The sequence below is a fragment of the Poecilia formosa genome, unplaced genomic scaffold, assembly GCF_000485575.1.
Source record: "Poecilia formosa unplaced genomic scaffold, Poecilia_formosa-5.1.2 Scaffold247, whole genome shotgun sequence".
NCBI lineage: Eukaryota > Metazoa > Chordata > Actinopteri > Cyprinodontiformes > Poeciliidae > Poecilia > Poecilia formosa.
The window spans coordinates 214,240-233,607 of record NW_006800186.1 but is presented as its reverse complement, the minus strand read 5'-3'; the positions used below and the strand labels follow the sequence as shown (position 1 = coordinate 233,607).

General features: G+C 37.5%; 1 protein-coding gene across 4 annotated transcripts in view; it reads right to left on the bottom strand.

The window, feature by feature from the left end:
- Positions 1-16,049, bottom strand: part of epha8 (eph receptor A8) — a 128,945-nt gene extending 112,896 nt beyond the window's left edge. For all 4 annotated transcript variants that reach the window (XM_016680593.1, XM_016680594.1, XM_007569831.2 and 1 more), the window contains exon 1: positions 15,695-16,049. In XM_016680593.1, the coding sequence (XP_016536079.1) occupies positions 15,695-15,782 (88 nt within the window). In that variant the 5' untranslated portion in view covers positions 15,783-16,049. The remainder of the gene's footprint in view (positions 1-15,694) is intronic.
- Between the last annotated feature and the right edge of the window lie 3,319 nt (positions 16,050-19,368).

The following is a 19,368-nucleotide window of genomic DNA, read 5'->3' as shown; positions in this document are numbered from 1 at the left end:
GTCAGCATGTCTCACACCATGGCCACGTCACTGTTCCTCCTTCAGAGAGTGCCTACCTTATGAGAGAAAATAGACCACAATATCTATAGAAACACGTTAGGCAGAAATTAATACAGGTCATACAAATGTGGCTGACTCCAAGCCTTCAAAATGTGCAGTGGAGGGGTAGAGAAGTGTTCTTTGGTGATTCCTTATGTCTACCACAGACAAAAGAAACAAAACAATGTTGGATTTTAGTGTTTTCTGTGCAGTTCTATTTGTGTGGTACTTGCAGTATTTTTTGATCGCTGGTCCATGAAATCTGTTTTTACTCTGACTAATCAGTTCACAATTACAGAGTAGGTGGCCTTTTAGAGCAATGAAAGGTCTTTGATAGCATAAGAGGAAGTTGGCCAAATGTGTCATCTATGAATATTTGCTTAGATACAGATAACAGTCTCACATAACATCTTTGTGCTGCAATTTTAAATCAAATACCTAGGTTGCATTCACACCAGCCCCTTTTAGTCGGCTTTGAACCAACTCTAATTTGTTTGCCTATAAAGTCTGGTTCATTTGGGGAGACATGAATGTTCAATCGAACTCTGATGAGGATCAAACACGTGAACTCTGGACCGCCTAACAACCTAGGTCTAGGTTCAGCTGAAGCCAACTCTGGAGCGAATGTGAATGTCTATCAGACAAGAGACACCTCCAAAAGCAGGAAACCGACTACAGTGCAGGGCATTCTGGGTAAATACAACCAAAACAAACATACAAGTCTAGCGCTAGTGGGAGAAATGTATTATGGTCTTTTGTCAAAGACAAAACAGAAATCCTACAACCGCCACAATCCAACACCACTCTGACGTTTTTGCATTTCGTGAAGAAGGAAGTTGTGCTTAGTGTCTTCTTTAGAGGTTTTCATGTTGTTTCCGTCATTGGTTCTTAGAACAGCGCTACCACAGGTGAAGAGGGTAAACAGGTTTTTCAAAGGTTTTGGATTGGTTGACAGTAAACCGGACCAGCTGAACATGTAACAAATGTTGTAACTTTCGTCCCAAATCTAACCGAGTCTACTGGAGTATTGGGTGTAAAAACACCAGAAATGCCTATTTTTCTTCAAATGACTATCAAAAAAATCCATCATTACCTCCTATTTGATTAATTCTTCCTCACTAAAACAAAAAGAAAAAATAACATATTGGAGCGTATTATGATGTTGTGGACTTGTGGTTGAAGAAGATTCAGAGTCAAACCTGTAAGCTAGCTAAGATTTTTACCCGGCCAGTGAAAGACATCTGACATACCTTGTTAGAATAGATTTGAAACGTTACAATTTCAGTAATATTTTAAATCTTATTTTAAATGTAATTATTAATTAATTTTTTATGCAATCTAATATGGTACAATGTTGTGACAGGTTAAACCACTTTACTTCAAAACAAAGCTCAACATTAAGATCTAATTCACATAGACATCTGTCTTACTGCAATCAGTTGGTCTGGTTTACTAAAGAGAGAGAAAGGATGCTTCTGACTTCTAGTTTTAGGTCCCTCAGGCATCAGATATGTTCTGTACGTCATAATAAGACTGTACTGCCATTTTTTATAAAGCTATGTATTGCTCTTTTTTTTTCTCTCTGAAAGTTAATTGCTCTCTTAAATGATAACAGGATTTCAAAGGCTGCGCTGAACAATTCTAGGCAATGTTTAGATTAACTTTAATGAAATTAATGAAGGCTTTTCATTTACTATATGTAAATTCAAATGATTCCATAAAAAACTAATTATGAAAATAAACTAAGTTGGCAGTGACGTCTGTTTCTATGACCAGTTGAAAGGTCTCTTTACAGAGGTTAAATGTTCTCAATAAGTTTTCTAATTACTTTCCACAGTCCAGACATGTGATGGGTTCATTGGTAATGCTAAAAGCAACAAAACCTAAATACATCTGGACATCACATGGCTCAGTGGTAGAGCAGGCGCACCACATGCAGAGGCTACAGTCCTCCATATACTTGTCCCTGGTTCGAGTCCCAGGTCATTTACTGCATGTTTTTCACCTTGTTTCTGTCCAGTTACAATTGAATAAAGGCCACTAATGTCATAAGAAAACCTAAAAAAAAAAAAAGTCAAAAATTCTGATTTGTTCATACTTCAATTTAAAAATGACTTTGGTACAGTTTCAGAATTATCAATAACTTCAGTCAACTGAAAAAGTACATTTTCTTGCAGTTGTGTGATTGTATCAATATTTTACCAACAAAGCTCATTGATTTCTGGTCTGGAAGGTTTATTCAGAGGTTAGGTGAGCTGAACTTATGACACCAACTGTATCAAAACTGCTTATATTACATTGGAGTCATTTTCATAGGTAGACAATCCGGTGTCAGTGTTGTACTTGTGTGCACCACAGTAGTGTTAAGCACTACATCCTGCTCAACCTTCTGCATATCTGCATGTTTTAAATTTATGCTTGACAGTTTTATACCGCCATAGTTTTAAGGAACTTTTAATTAGTAGCCCTTGCCTTCCTGGTTCCCTAGGGTTTAAATATTATGTAACATAGATATGAATTTCCTTTGGCCACTGGCTGCTTGGCAGTACAAGGACCCATGTTTATGTTGCCACAACCTGCAGTAAGAAGGATGGTAAGGGGAGATGAAATAAATACTACCACTACAGAAAAGAGTGGCAAGTTTCCATAACAACTATCAGATCATATGTAAAGGCAAATTGATTCTGATTTAGTGATCAGATTTTTTTTTTTTTTGAGATTTTGCTTTGAGCAATAAAAAGATTTCTCCCCGTGTTGGTATATGTCAGTTTCTTCATTTCTAACACTCAATCTGATGTAATGCTACTGTAAATTAGGTTTTTGTTCCTCACCAGAATATTTAGTCAGAATGTGACACATTGTTGTAATAATTGAACAATTGGCATAAAAACTTAAAAGACACACTCTGTTTACAACCTCACAGGGATACATGGCTCGTTTTGTTAATCTGCTATCATAGTGAGACAAGGAATAGATTTGTGAATTAAAAGAGGGATTGTATGAGCATGAGGCAGCTGATGCAGAGAACAGTGAAACACTGTTGGGAGAATTCCTGTCATTTTCCTTCTGTCAAGCTTGTCTAGTCCACATTGAAATATATTTTTTAAAGTGTTCAACCTCAAGATCTTTTTATATTTGAACTGTATGTTTGTATTTTTATGAATTCCAGTAGGTGAATCACAGACAAGGGGCTGATGAAAGACATTGAAAACCTTCTGTTAAAACTGCACAGGATTCAATCTTTTTTCTCTGTGTTTTTTTTTTTTTTTAAGATAACTTTACATAAAGTATCATTTTCTAAACTAGGATCTCTTATGTCTGTGTGTACATATTCCTGAAGAGATGTCTGGATAAACTGGCAGGAGAATTTTTCTACTAATTCACTATTTAGACAAGACTTTAGTTTCTAAAAATCATTTACATATTTCCTTTCTATCTTATTTTTTGTTTTTTTGTAAGAGGGAAAAAGTAAAATTTCTATTTATCAGAATGTAGACTTTCTAGTCATAGTTCTTTTAAAGTTTGTAAAATGTTGGACTTTTCAGCGTTTCAACACTATAAAGTACCAGTGATACTTTCTTAGACCAGTTGGTGAAGGAGACTGGTTGGAAATATGTGATTTATTTTTTTTACATAAATTTTTCACAAATATCAACATCCCATGGGAGAACATGTATCCATCCTCTTTACACATTTTTATTTATTTTAAAACCTTAGATTGGTCAAATTGGTTCTTACAACATGTCACATTTAGAAAATCTATAGTAGAATACAAATCAAAACATGTCTTTTTTTTTCAAAAATTAATGTAACATTTATGACCCTGAAAGAGTTTTACTTAGCTGGAGTGAGGGAAAAAAACGGTTGTTTGGACTTTAAAGGCTGTAAACTCCTGGTTTAGACGCGAAAGCTGAAACAGAAGATAGAACTGGATGAGGTCTGCTTTGAGTTGTTGCAAAATCTTATCTTGAAATGAAGAGCTTCATTACGCTAACGCAAATAAAAACAAATTTGCTAAAAATTAAAAGTAGGAGTGGAATATCAAAAATTATCTGCAACGTTCATTCTGATAGATTTTTAGTTTTCTATCATGTTCGTGTCGAAAATTCAAAAAGAGACTATAACGCAAGCTAATTTTAAAAAAATCAATTTATTCACAATGTATTTAAAATGGAGTCAAAGTGACAGATTGTTCCTTTTTTAAAAGAATAAATTACTGTCACTATTTAAACAATTTAAATACACCCTAAATCAATTGGCCAAATATGCATCAAAACCTCAAAGCAGGGAAAAATAAAATTCACAAAACAAAAAAAATAAAAAAAAATGAAGGAACCCAAAGTCTTTTACAAAACATGTGTCAAAGCATTTTTTAAATCTGATCATTTACCTTCTAAATAATCCCCAAGAAAAAGTCGACCACTTTAACTGCGTAAATAATACATGTTTGAAAAAAAGTGTTACATTCTGAATTGATCTTTTATTTTGTATAGCCTACAGTCCTCCAGCAGTTTAGTGGGGTTCACCTCACAGATCCAGCATAGAAATAAAGCAAACAGATCATTAAAAATGGAGGAGACGTTACGGCTTGTGTGCTGAAGGCTGTTTCAAAGTATTTTAAACTATGGCAGTTGTGTTATTAAGCACATCTTTTAACACATTCTTATATTCACACTCACCAGCTTCTCAAGTCATTGACTTGGCCATTTTAATATCCTTAGAAAAAAAAGTTGTGATAAATTTGATGAAATGTATTGTCCAAAATCAGTACAGTAGTGCATTACTTATCATTTGTCACATATGTTCAAGTGTTTGAATTCCTATAAATTCTCCACATTTTGTAAGTAAAGCAGCTCTGATTATTCACAGAGTGGCAGCACAAACCTGCAGTTTGACCTTAATAGCTGGAACGCAGCACTGGGAACCGGCTGGCAGGTTTCCCTGTGGTTATCAGAAAATAATAGACTTTCATTGGACTTCCATTAAACTTAATGAACATTTAAGTCCTTTGAAGGATTAAAAGGAATTGAGAGCATTTTATCAGCAAATATCAGCTCGGTGCTTCCTCCGAATGTTTCTAAAGACACCAGCTGGTGGAACTTGGAGAAGGTGTGTTTTAGACAGCTGCCACCCCCTCTTTCCCTCTCTTGATCTCACTGTGAGCACTCTGCGTGCGAGCGGAGCGCTTCTCTCCGTCAGCCTCCATCACGAAGCAGCTCCTTTGTTTTAAACTCATCTGCTTTTCGTCTTGTCAGCCTGTACCTGAGTGGAGGCCATCCCTGCAGAAACACCTCTCCGTCACTCCGCTGAAGGGAACATCACAAGGATTTTCTCCCAGGAAGGACGTGCCAACACAACCACAACACCAGCCCATTACCGGGCTGCCAAGCCTCGACTACAATCATTTCTCACATTTCAGCTCTACCCTCGGCTATCCCAAGGAGAGACCGCACACCCCGCATGCTAGCAAAGTGTAGAAACGTGTATTTACCAGCAGCACGACTGCGATCACAGAGTACAGCAGAGTCAGCTCACCGCCGCTGATCTGTGGCCAGCCCAGCATAAGGATCTGATAAAGGTCTGGACGGCACACAGGAGAGGCCTCCACCTCGGGACGCGTGGCCTTTTACCGCTCTGAGGACATATCGATCTGGTGACTCCAACATTTCTGTTGACAGCTGGCTAACAAGGTTGATGTCTTCATAGACACCGGTGCCTGCAGGAGGAAAACTCTTGGAGGGTCAAACATCAGTAACCTGTGTAAAGAAAAACCAGCCAGGACAGGAAAAAAGGGAAAAGTTTGCGTTCCAACCTCACTAAAAATAAAGACTCTCTCCTGAGGAGGAGAGGAGTTCGCTTTACAGAGCCTCGACTGACAGTCTGAATGAACGGAGAAGAACCATGTTGTAAATTCAGGAACCAGAAAGAACAGTTTGCAATAGTTAGCTCATAAAAGTAATTCAACCGAAAATGATGAAGTGAAAAGACTTTAGCTCAGAAAAAGTCTGTGAAGAGGTAATAAAAGACATGATTAGTGATTAATGTATATTGAGCTCAGATTATACATAGAATTTATACCAGTTATTTACATTAACAGCATTCCCTTTCTAAAGCAGTTAGGATTACCAACATTATTTATATATTTCTAATTCTCTATTTCCTAGATGCCCAAAATATTATATAAAATAATTCAGAAATAACCAACTAGTTTATGCATAGTTCCTTTAAATTTCAGTAGAAATGCCTTTTAAACACCACGGTGTTAAGGTGTTTTGTGGAATTACTAGTCTTTAGTGACGGCAGTCAGACAATAAGTCGGCATCAGTAAAAAGGAAAGCCAAGGTCTGAAGGCTGGGAACCGTTGACAAGTCAAAAAGTTTGAGCACCTTCCATAAGATTTTCACAACACTTTGCTATAATGTTGGCCCATTCTCATTTTTTTCCAGACCCCTATATATATATATATATATATATATATATATATATATATATATATAACAATAAAAACAGCAAGTGACATTTTTTATGTCATTGAAGACTTTCATGGTGTCAGTGCTTTTACAGCTCAGCTCAAGTCCTGCTATGCCCTGAGCAATCAATGAATGCTAACATTCCTCTTCCTTCTTTCTGTTCCGTGCTTGCTATTCCAATCCTGACTCATCACCAGGTGGGCGTTGCCGTGAGTCTGAGTGATATGCATGGGGCTGAGTGAAGAAAAGGTGTACCATTTCAAACACAAATAGGACGATTCCAATTTGTTTAAAATAGAGACTAAAGAACCAGCATTGAGACGGTTTTAGGTTTTAGTTTGTCATTATTCTGGCATCTAGTCACCTGGCCAGTGCCTACCAATGCAATTCTGCTCTATTCTAATCTCACTTCATAGGCAGGCTTGGCTTTCTCTTGTCTCGGATTGCTACAGTAAAATTTCTACCGAGCCAATCAGCGAACAGGAGAATTTGTGAATGTTGTTTTTCTGCACTGTTTTAGAGTTGTAGTCTGCTTGTAGTTGTAGCAATGACAGAGGAGGAAGTGAAGGAAGCCGTTCAGTCCGTGATGGTCACGCTTCCAAACATGAGCATTAACAGCCGCTTCATTTGAATCGGCACTGTGGAGGATGGTTGTTTACAGCACAGAATATTTTCTGTAAGGTTCATAGAAACAAACAGGCGCATTACATACATCACAGATAATGGTTAGTGATGTAAAATGTAAAACTTCAACAGAGTCCTTCACCTCCAGGAATCAATCACTGGTCAAAAGCTGAGAGCCCAGATCTTCTATAGGAGGAAAAGTGTAGAACAACAAACTGGTTTATGTCAGGCCAGGCATTTAGCAGACAATAAAATATGCTCATGAAAAAAGTGATATACTTTACGTAAACGTGATAAAGTAATATTTTATGGTGTATCTTTAAATTGAGAAAAATGGTATTAAAAACAGAACATATAGCACAATCCCAATGCTGTTTAAAGCAGTTTAGGAGAACAAGGGGCAAACAGAAGAAGGACAAGAGTGTTGTAATGAGAAGAACGAGACAAACAGGTCAGAGGACTTGGTCGCAGTTTTTATGAGACACTGTGGGTGTGCTAACATAGCAACACCAACTCCACGATTGTTAAGAATGTTCCAAAACCCCACAGTCAGAAAACCTCAGCATGGCGACTGGAGACTGGACTTTGAATGCTTGTAAGCAAGCAGAACTGCTGAGTGAGCTTTGAGTGGGATATTTTGGACTTTGGACCGCTCTGGGGAAGAGGAGAGGAGGATCTCCTGAACGCTACTTAACTGTGACTGTGTGAGCAAGTCTGGGTCCATGTTTGGAAACTGAGTTGTTGTAATTATAAAATATAGACAGTTATAGAAAAAAAAATCATTATCCTGGGTAATATAAAAAGCTGCTGCGATTGACTTTTATTATTGAATATGCAAATCTAATATGTAGGAAACTCAATCAGAGATAGAGTCGAAGCACGTGGTTTGTGTTTTGAAGACATTTAATTAAGTTTTCAAAAAGGAATTTTGGTTCGTTTTAAATTGTATTCAAATTAAGAAAATTATTTATGTTAGTGTAAAACTGCTTATTGTATATTTGGTCATTAGAGTGAATAGTGAATCACTCCACAAAGGCTAACATGTAGGAGTGATTTATTTTACCTAATAACCCCAAAACAACCCATCTGAATGAGTAGGTATTGTTGATATAAAATAATTAACATCTGGGCTCATAAACATAAATTTATATCTGGACCTCATCACCAAACCAATTTTTTTAATAATTTTATTTTAAATGAATAAAAAGCTGATCAGGATTTATTTTGTGTGTTTTCTTTTGTTTGCGCGGGGGGCAGGGGGGTTCATTATTTCATCATTTGAGAAATGCCTAGTTTAATCATAAACAAAATTATTCATTTAAAATAAATTTAAACCTAAAACCATCACCGGTATGAATAACTTCAGCTAAAAATCAAGAATTAAATTCTACTTGAATCAATTTAAAAAATTTCACTGATCCCAAAGGGAAAGTGCATTTTAGGTCAGCACTTCCTAAAACAGTCGATAAATTCAAAATGTATTTTTATTTATATAACAGAAGACTGTAGCTATATACGGAATATGCACTCTCTGAATTCAGTAATTTTTAAGTAATTGTGTTTATCGAGCTGAATATTGTCTCCAATTGCCATTCTGTTAACAGTCATAGTTAAGAAAAATAGAAAATAGCCTAATTTATCAAATTAAAAGTACATTTTCAAAATGACTTTTGACCAGGTATCAAACATACTTTTTACCAAGTTCAAATGTTTTTTTATTGGTCATAATAATATAACCATAAATGTCATGATTTAATTTGCTGGAAGCAGAAAATCATAAAAAATAGCAGAAATAAAGGCTTGAAAAAAGCTATGTGTAGCTAAGCTATGTAACGAATTTCCCTTAATGATGGAGTTACTGAAATACATAAACTTTTCAATAAGGCTCCAATTTATTGTACACATTGCAGGACTACATTAAAACACAGGAAGGAAAAAGTAAAAAGTAAATATTCAGGTAATCTACATTCAGATAAAGTTTTTTTTTATGTGTGAAAAGCTACATGCTAATACCAGTAATCTGTGTTAAAATTTGAAGCATGAAAGGCTTTGGGGCTGAAACGTATCCTGTCAGAGAGGCTGCTGAAGTGTCCTTGAGCTATGTGGCTTAAGCAGCTTCACTACTTAGCGTAATAGCCGAGAGGCTTTTTCTCTCTCTAATGTATGGAGATGAGGTTTTCTCTCTGAGCTATTAACCGAGACATAGTTTCTTTTCGCACAATGCTGCTAAACACGAGCCTGGTCTCCTGCTGACTAGAATAGTTGAGTAAAATGAACAGCTGTGTGTACGTCCACGGCAGCAGCGATCTAAATCAAACACATTTTTTTCCAGCGGACAAATTTGTCTTTACATTTTCTTGCTGAAGGAGAAGAAAAAAAAACTATTCTCCCAGCAGTGTAGTTGCTTTCAACCTCGGTGTTTTTGTTTCAGTTACTTCTATATTTCATCCTCAAATCTTAAAATAAAGCAGATAAAAAAAAGAAACTGCCACACACTGTTCCTGCCTCTGGGTCCCTATTTCCCCATTTGGTCATCCTGCAGCAGAGGTATGTGTTAATAATCATCCACCTACGGTTTGCTCATTAGCAGTGAGTCCTGTTCTCTGCGTGGGTCTTTTCATCTTTCTCAGAACGAACGACAACCTGAAGGAAAGCTCGCTATCCTCCTGCTGCACGTGGCAGTGAGAGAACTCAGGGACAGCGCTCGCAGAAAGAAGAGGCTGTGTGGAGAAAATCCTGGTAGGTGATTCTGTATGCGCTCACACCAGATGTCTAATATAAAGTACATTTGGCTCACATCACCTGACCAAACACAGATTCAAATATCAGTCTCTTTTATTTTGACAATCTGATTTATCCAGGGAGTGATGGCCTGTGTTTTTTTTTGTTTTGTTTTTTTTTAAATACCACATTTGAGTCTGAGCTCATGTTTTGAGAGACAAATGTGCACAAAACTATTCCCATATTCTTTTAATGTCAAACACAATAGGACAATAAAAATCATGGCAGCGATGGATGTAAATACTTACATAAGACACTCATATTTCAGCCATGGCGTTAGCACTCATCATCTACCAGAAAAGACGTCTGCATCTTATTCAGTCATTGGAGCAGCAAACTCCTTATACTTGCGAGCGGCTATGAATGCGCCGTTTTGGGGGAAATTGTACTTGACAATTTTACAGAAGAGCTATGGATTCAACACTTTAAAATGACAAACCTAGCTTTTGATGAAATGTGCGATGCTGTGAGAGCTCTGGTGGCACCAGCTGCACAACTGCACATTGTCCAAGGAGGCCGGAGTGAACAAATAAGCTGCTATGTGTACACAAACTTCAATACTGTTGAAAAACCACCTCAACCTTGTGCAAAACCTTTTTTTTTTTTTAAAAACTTGAGTTTTTTTCCAAATTGCTATGTTGCCAGGAGGGTTTCCATTAAGGAGATTTGTTTTTGTAATTTCAATTTGAGCAATTTTATGGTCAGTGGAAATGCATCCAGTGAGATGTTTTCTAATTGGTCATACGATGCTTACAGTAGAATTTCCCCTCCCTCACCTGTTGCTGGACAATGTCATCTAGAAATTCAGAATTTATCAACGAACATTTCACAACATATTTTAAAGAACAAGATTTCCACATGTTACCAGAGAAACGTAGGAAGATCTCAATTTAGCTGATTTTATACTGCAAACACAACATTCTTCAGAGTTGAAGATGTTATAGAGATAAGATTATTTAACACTAGCGTGGATTAAAGTTAAAGGTGTGCAGGACAACGGGCATGACAGCCGTTTATTCAGCCAGGCACAAAAGGGAGTTAGACTCAGTATTCAAACCTAAAACAGCAGTTTCTCCTTTTCATCCTTTTCAGAAGTTCAGTTATGACTACCGTGCAGCCGATTGGGTAGCTCGTATAAGATAAAAGTGTTTCAGTGGGAAATACACCCTTAGTAACGCTAGCCACATTAATGTGAAACTATGTTTTACTGTAGAGCTGTGTACCACCTCTTTCCATCTCTTTCTCTCTCACAAACACACATAAGGGAGAAGATGCCTGATAAATAATCAATGATAAATCATAGAAGTACTACCGTATAGTTACAATAAATAAACAGTTTAACAATCAAACACATCTCATGGCAAATCAGAGCTTCCTCTGACCCCTTCTCCAGTAATGAGTTAATCACAGCTGCTATTAACATAAAGCTGAACTTGAAAAAAAACAAAACATAAATCAAACAACTTGTGATATGGTTTACTACTCCGTTTTTAAATGTGGACATAAAACCAGTTTGAGAGCTTTGTCCTGTTTTAGTTGTGTTATATAAGGACACCTCTGTCTCAAGCAGGATTTAAGTGAGTTTGCAGATTTTATGTAATGTAGAGGGAGAAATATTTTTTGGAAACACGTGTTGTTTTACGATAAAGATTTCTTGGCTCAATTTCATGATAGTTCGATCTTCAATTTATCCCCGTATTAGACAAATAATTTCTACATTGTTATTTATAACTGTGAGAGAAGAATCGGAGCCAGTTAAAATCTGAATAGACAGGTCAGAGTGCTATAAAATCGGTGATAGAACAGCGGTGAAATAGTCTTGTGTTGGTAGTTCTTTAAAGACACAAAGGCAACAAGCTCTGAGACTCGACGTTTGACTGACGGTTAAACACCAAGGAACATAATTAACTAGGCAACTTCAATCAGTTATGTAATAAACATTATACTACTTCACAAAAAGTAAAATGCATTTGAATAATGTGAGTATTTATACTTATAGCTACTTTAGCAGGTATTTATTCCTGGTTAGGTGTGAAGTATGATCACTGTGTAGAGCTGTTCTAAAAACCTTCCATCGTCCAAGAACAGCGTGCTAGCTCCCCGGTCTTTTAGCTTGTATTGACTTCAAAGTTTATCCTGACACTCGAAACGGATTTAGAATTTCTACCTCGATCTTCCAGCTATTCAAATGTGAGACTGAAGAAAAATCATCAAAACACAAACTTGGGTTTCTGTCAGATACTGTCAATGCACACTCCCTTTATTCGTATATGTTTATCAAAATAACAACTATATATATTTTTTAAATACGTATGCGTAAAGACTATGAGATCACATTTTATCTTCACGTATTTTATTTAAATTGTTTCAGTTTTTATTTAATACGATACTGTAAGCCATGTGGTATTTCCCCTAAACACTAGTCATTTCAGATAAAGATGAATATTAAATCAAAGCCTGGATTAGAATAGAAATTCACATGAATTCAACAATTGCATTATTGGGGGGAAAAAAAGAAAAAAAAAAGAAGGGAATTTGTTTTTTTTTTCCTCATTGGTTCTTTTTGAATCACATCAAACCTATTTGTGAAAACAATGCAGTGAGTATCTTCATGATGAAATAGGGACACAAACATGAACTCTAAAAACAGACACACAAGACGTAAAATTGCAAACGTTGTACGAACAATGACAACAACAAAAAACAAAAACAAAAAAATTGCAGTGACCAAACCAGTTATTTCTTTTATTAGATAAATTATAAGTGTAATTGTCATCTCTGTATCCTTTGTTTCACTTCAAAATCTTGTTTAATTTCTATCTATTTCAGAACTTCTTGGTTTACTTTTCACAGATATCGCAGATGTATTTTTTTCTTGTTGCAAGCGGCCTTGGTATTATCCAGACATCTGAGACGGTAGAGTGTATGGGGCTGCTAGGATAGTCGTTCATCTAAGTATTAAAACATTTAGAATTGATTGCCGCTCTTTTGTGATGCATACTTTTAGTTTTGCTACCTTCAAAAATTAAAATAATAATAATAATAATTAACAACATTAAAAACATATCTACTGGCTTCAACTTATTGTATGTTTTTAAATATAGCCCATTTTTATTCTTTATAAACAAAGCCTTCTGTCTTGTCAAGGTCTTGAATACTTTTCCATAAATATGAAGATTTTTAATGGTGGCATAGAATTAAAAATGTGTGAATAGATAATGAAAATGAAATAAAGAAAACAAAGCTAAAAGTTCTGAACTCAATCCCAGCTGAATAAATATTCTACCTTTGACTTTCTACCACGCAATGGACTTTTTTGTTAAGAAAACCGACATAAAATAGTTTTTCCAAACATTATTTGATTTCTGTTTTTATATTTTGCTTCTTTGTGTCCAGACTTCATCTCTGTACATATAAATTAATCTGCACATACAGGGATTTGCTTTGGTACAAATAGGATCAAAAGTATAATTCAGCCTTCGTCGTCAAAAAACGACTGGCTGTTTACGTCTACATACAACAGAAGATTGAAGCAAACCCAAAATATATACATTTTATTAAAAAAGAGAAGAAAAACAAAATGGCTGGCGGCCCTCGCCTGCTCTGAGGTCCTCCATACACACACCTGGTTCATCCAGTGTGAGGGAGTTTGAATGCCCGCCTGTTCTGCAGCGAGGTTTTGCTTGAAGCCTTTGCACCAGTTAAATTTAAAGCTTTTCAAAGACGAACTCCTCCATTCAGTGGAAATTAAATATTTGCAGCCCAGTTAAAGTTTGGTTTTAAGCAGAAGAAAAGCAAGAATTTATTTCCTTAACTTATTTTTATAAATTTCATAGGAAAACAACTTACTCTCTTTCAAAATCTATGATGTAGATTTTGGTCCAAATGAGACTTGAATAGTTTTTTTTTTTTTCCTTGTTTTAAACATAACTAAAGCAGAAGTGTTCTTTTCTTTTACTTGCCTCAGTTATTTTGTATAATGTTGAAATCAAATTAATTTCTAATTGTGTGGATTTAAGATAAACCACTGCTCCACTTTAAGTTTAAATATTAGACAAACAGTGCTTAGAGCAGAAGCTAAAATAACTTATTTTGATTTTGAATTTCATTGTATGCCTGAACACTTTCCCTAAACATATTTTTTTACAGTCACAAAAAGTTCTGTTTAATGTCAAAGTCCAACCTTGAAAGATGATATTTAGTGAAGGTAATTTTCATGGCTTTGCTTCCAGATTTTTCTGCCCTTCTTTTCACAGTTTGCTATCAGACAACAATAAAAGCTTTAACACGGAAGCATCTTCGTCCAGTCTACTCCTAACTCACAGTTTGTGGCAATACAATGGCTTCAATTAAACTAACCACTGATTTCAGACCTGTGGAGATAATAAGGACAATGAAAATGAGTCCTTGTCTTCAGACACATTATGAGTTTGTTTACAAAGAGAATCATCTTTCAAAGTTGCCGACTTCAAGCAGGAAAGGGAACGTATCCGCGGTCAGATATTCAAATGGTCATTGTTCAAACAAGAGCAGTGAAGGAAAAGAGGGTATAAAATTTCATAGAGATATAATCTAATGTGATTTTGCAGATATGACCTGAAGTGGGCCTGGCTCTCTCCACTGTGACTTTTGTAAACCGGAGAAGAAGCAGCCTTCACCCCAGGTCCTTGTAAGTATTTATTTACAAAGTTCCACACTTTTCCAGGTTTATTTTAGATTTCTCCAATAGGCATAATAGAAACCTGAACATTTGGGTGAAAAAACGCCAACCTAGTTTAGGTCTTCTGATTTCCCTACATTTGAAATAATTCAATACCAAAACTAATTTACAATTCAGTGGTTTGGTAAATTGCCTTTTCACGTCTAATTAATATCGATGCAAAAGATGAACTCTTTGGACTAGGCTTAATCTTGTAAAGTAATAGTAAAATAGATCACAGCTTTTGCCCGATTACACCATTATTTAATTCGTAAAATTCCCAAAAATTAGTGCCAAAACTTGTTTGGCATCAAAACTAAGAATTATTGTCCAATAAAAAAAAAGTAGAGGAATAAGGTTCCATTTTTAATTTTGAATGAATGCAAATTCATTTCTGGAAAATGGGTTGGATAAAAAAATGTCTAAATATAAATATTTCTCTTAACATTTTAAGAAATCTGGAAAGTCAAACATTTACCATCCTCAATTTTCTTATACAGACATGGAAGACAGTTAAAATAAATTCCATATATTCCACACTTTTTTAAGAACCTTATACTTTTGACATCACGTTTCAACTGTGTACTAAACTCTTTCTTTCGTTCTTGCAGTGGTGCTGAAATTGGACGGTTTTTTTTTTTACTCCGACTCTTGAACCTAAACTGAATGGAATAATGAAATGTATCAGGGGACTTTGGGCGGTGTGGGACATCAGCTGAACAAGAGACAAAAACAGATTTTCGTCTCCAGGTGGAAAGATGCGGGGCAGGGGGAAATGAAAGTACACAAAAAAGGTTACTGGAAACACTCCATATAAAATGAAAACACTGGGGATACACATGAAGAGGATGTCCTCGGAGAACTCACAGAAGAAGACACGCTCACGTCACTAACGCCAAACACATGCGGCTGTGACCGTCGCTCGCGCGCGCAATCACCAAATGAGCAATTTCTGGATTAGTTCAAACATACACAGATATGTTTAAAGTTGTTCTGGGCAAACTTCTGCCGTCAGAGGTACGAAAACACTTTAGAGGATGATTTAGCTTTAATTCAGAAGAGTACAGAGTGCCAGTCTTACCCTCATTGCTGCTGGTTCCTGCGGCGCCCACAGCCCTGAGTGATATAGTCCACAGCAGTATCACAGCCAGCCCCGGATCTGAAGCCATGGTTGATCTCCCTCACACTCCGCCAGTCTCCCTCTTGCCTTTCTCCCCCTCTCTCCTCCGCTCCGTCTTCTTTCTGCTGCTCCTCCGTGTCCCAGGGTTGAAGAGAGAGCGCCGAGCAGAGTGTTTAGTGTGTGTCTGAGAGTGAGAGTGTGTGTCTGGCTGCGAGCTCATTGGAGTTGGGAGTTAGAACCTGCCTCCTCGGCTAGCTTCGGTCTGCCGGCTGCCTCGCGCGCGCGCGCACACTTACGTACACGGACTTTCGGCAAGATGCCGGGGGGTGCGAGAGGGGAGGGTTAGCTGTCCATTAGAGTCGCGTTAGCCAATCAGAGCCGCGTGGCACACTAAACACTCGCGTGTTCACCACACCTTCTCCATCCCACCTGCCTGGCCAACTCTGATTCTCTGTTTATCACTCTGGGTCATGAGTTCGGCACACTGCACCCCTCTCTGTTATTTACCCTCATTTGTCACTGGCTCTGCTCTCTCAAACACACACGCAGACACACGCAAACATACACACTCTCACCTAGCCGGTGGCAAATAACTGACTGTGGAATGAACCCAAAAACAGCATCATATCTGCAAGGCCAAATGGCATTGATCGGTTATCAGTGTTCCGCGCTGCATTCATATAGGAACCTGCGCTGTGTTCAGGTGTAGCACAGTGTGACTCAACATGCTATTAAATATGTGTGTGTCTGTTTGATCTCCAGATCTATTCATCTACTGAACCGCAGATCAATGAACCTGTCCTGATCAATTGCTTTCTGCTGTCACACTCCACACAAACACCTTCACAGACCGCTGCAGTGGCAGCAGGATCACACAAATGGGCTTCATTACAGGAGGAAACTGAGATTTTTTTTTTCTCCCATTACTGTAGCACCTTGTAGCACTGTAGCACCCTGTAGCTAATATGCATTTGACTAACGTGGTGCAAATGATGTTTATGGATGTAAAACTGCTCAAAGATGTTTCATAATACGGATCTAGACACGCTGCAGGAGGGACGATGTTGCAATGCCAACACGATCCTCTCCATCAGAACCAGGATCACATGAGGATGAATTCTCCACAGAACTTTAACAGAAGATTTATTTCAAAATGTTACTTATTTATAAATGTGTTTTATACTTAATTTGTGTATCATTGATCTCATTCTTATTTATCTCTCGTTATGAATTATCATGCAATCATTTTAGTTCTAGAACAAGCATCACTAGTACATGTCTCAATGGCTGTATTATCAGTCAAAACAAACTATTTATTCATGTTCTACTATGCAAATAAACAACAACACAGTTCCAAGATTTATAACACAACTGTTTGCAAGTGTGAAGAAAATCAAGACTTCAAGTATATCTTTATATCTCATACTGCTGCATATTTTTGATTTTATTTGTTTTTCTTAATATTACTATGACTTGTATTAATAATAAAAATAATAATACTTTTAACGGGCAGAAGTTGGTAGTATTGTTGCCTTGTAGCAAGATGGTCATGGGTTCAAATCCCAGCCTAGGGACTTTCAGCATGAAGTTGATCATGTTCTCCCAGTGCATGCATGGGTTCTCTCTGGGTACTCTGGGGTCCTCCCATAGTCCAGACACCTGGCTGTTAGGTTAACTGGTCTCTCTGAATTGCCATTAGGTATAAGGGATGTGTTTGACTTTTTGTTCTATATTTTTCTGAGTTGGCCTTTGATGGATTGACAACGTTTCTAGGTTGTACTCTGCTCATAGTCCAATGATCTCTGGAGAGAGGTACCATCTTCCCCGATGATTGTTTCTCTCTCAACATGTTTCTGTGCTCTAGTATGTGTAGACTCAGTGTTAGTGATGTTTGTCCAGAGGTCTTCCAGCTAGCTGAGTCTTCAACCGAGCAGTATGGACCTTCAGCTTTGGGATGTAGAAGGAACTGTCGCAACTCCTCTATAGTTGTGGTGAAGCAGCTTTTGCTGCGACCATGGCTTGATTTGCGAACATCCTCATCCATAACCCCATACAGGAACATTGAGTGTGAATGTACATGCAGCGTCATGAAGGAGAGAGAGGTTAGTTAAGATGAGTGTCAAGCCCAAACTGAGGCAGAGTCATGTGTGCCAAACTCCTGCTTCCCCCACCCTATCCTCCCCCACGGAGTTGGACACACAGTGGGTTTCTGTGTGACCTTATAATGGCTCCTCCACAGAATCTACAGAGTTATTCCTGTGTGCAAGTCAAAGACTTCGGCAAGGAAGCCACCGAACAGCTGAAGCAGAGGGAGCCGTGTTGTATTCAGTCAAAAGCAGTTATGCTCTGTTGATGTTTTATTCCTTATCTGCAATGTGTTCATGTGTGAGGCTCTGTTTCTTTACCACTAGGCTGCACTGTCAGTCTGCCAGTCTAATAGGCTGTGAGGACAACAACACCGTTATATTCACCCTGATGCTGCAGTCTTCCAGGAACAGACGAGGGGAGAAGAGAGAGAAGGGTGCTCTCTGAACCTTTAACATCATCAACACCCCAAAAACCAACCAAGCAAAAACAGAACAAAAAAAACAAAAGAAATCCCTGACTTCTGTCACCATGTCATGACTACGAGGATTTACGAAAGGGGAAAAAAAAAGACACTTTGTGATTGGAAACGGGGCAAGAGTCTGAGCGTAAGAAAGATGTTTTCAAACCAGAGCGAAAATGTCACAGTGATCCTTTTGATATGTGGCCCAGAGAACTTTCACCAGGCTTTTTCTGAGACTGAGAGCTTTACTGTAGTGAAGCAGAAAATACTTACAAAAGAACCAACATCCCTTGTGCACACACAAACTTTAAGGTTGGTGTTGGCGTGTGTGTTACAACATACCTTGTTGTATTTCTTTACTATTTTATTTGATAGACCACAACAGAGGAGTACACAATAGAGAAAGGAAATGTACATGGTTAGCATTTTTTCACTCAAACTAAAAAGACTAATACAATTTTTAAAACATAAACTTGAGTCCCTTCACCCCATACTTTGTAGGACCACCTTTCGCATCAGTTGCTAGTTCTTTTGGGTACGTTTGTTCCACCTTATCAGTGTGTGATAGCTTGGAGGTCTGTCAATCAATGCCACCATAGGAGGAAGGAGGCAGAGGCCATTACCCAATCAACACACACACACACACACCACCATTCCAGTGCACCTCCAAGAAGAAATGGATATAAACAATGCATGTTTCGGGCTGCAGTCTAATTCAATCGACAACCACTTATTCATGGTTCAGTATCTACATCTTCATCTATTTTCTGATTTTTCTGTGGAACATATTTTCATGAAGCATATCTAGAGTATACACCAGAAGGTGAAACTGGGAAAGCTAGGCACAATGCTACTTGAAATGCAATTGGCTGCTTTGCAAAGCAGGAACAGTAGGAATAATGTTGATATTCATTGGATGTACTTGCTGTTAAAGTTAAAAAAATCCTATGTGTTTTAAGATTCACATATTAGATGGGAAGTCGACTGATTCCTCTCTGGACTTTTATTAGGAACATCGGGGCAGGTGGTCCAGGTTCAAGCAGTGACCAATTCCAGACTGGGCAATGATCTAACATTCAGATCTTAA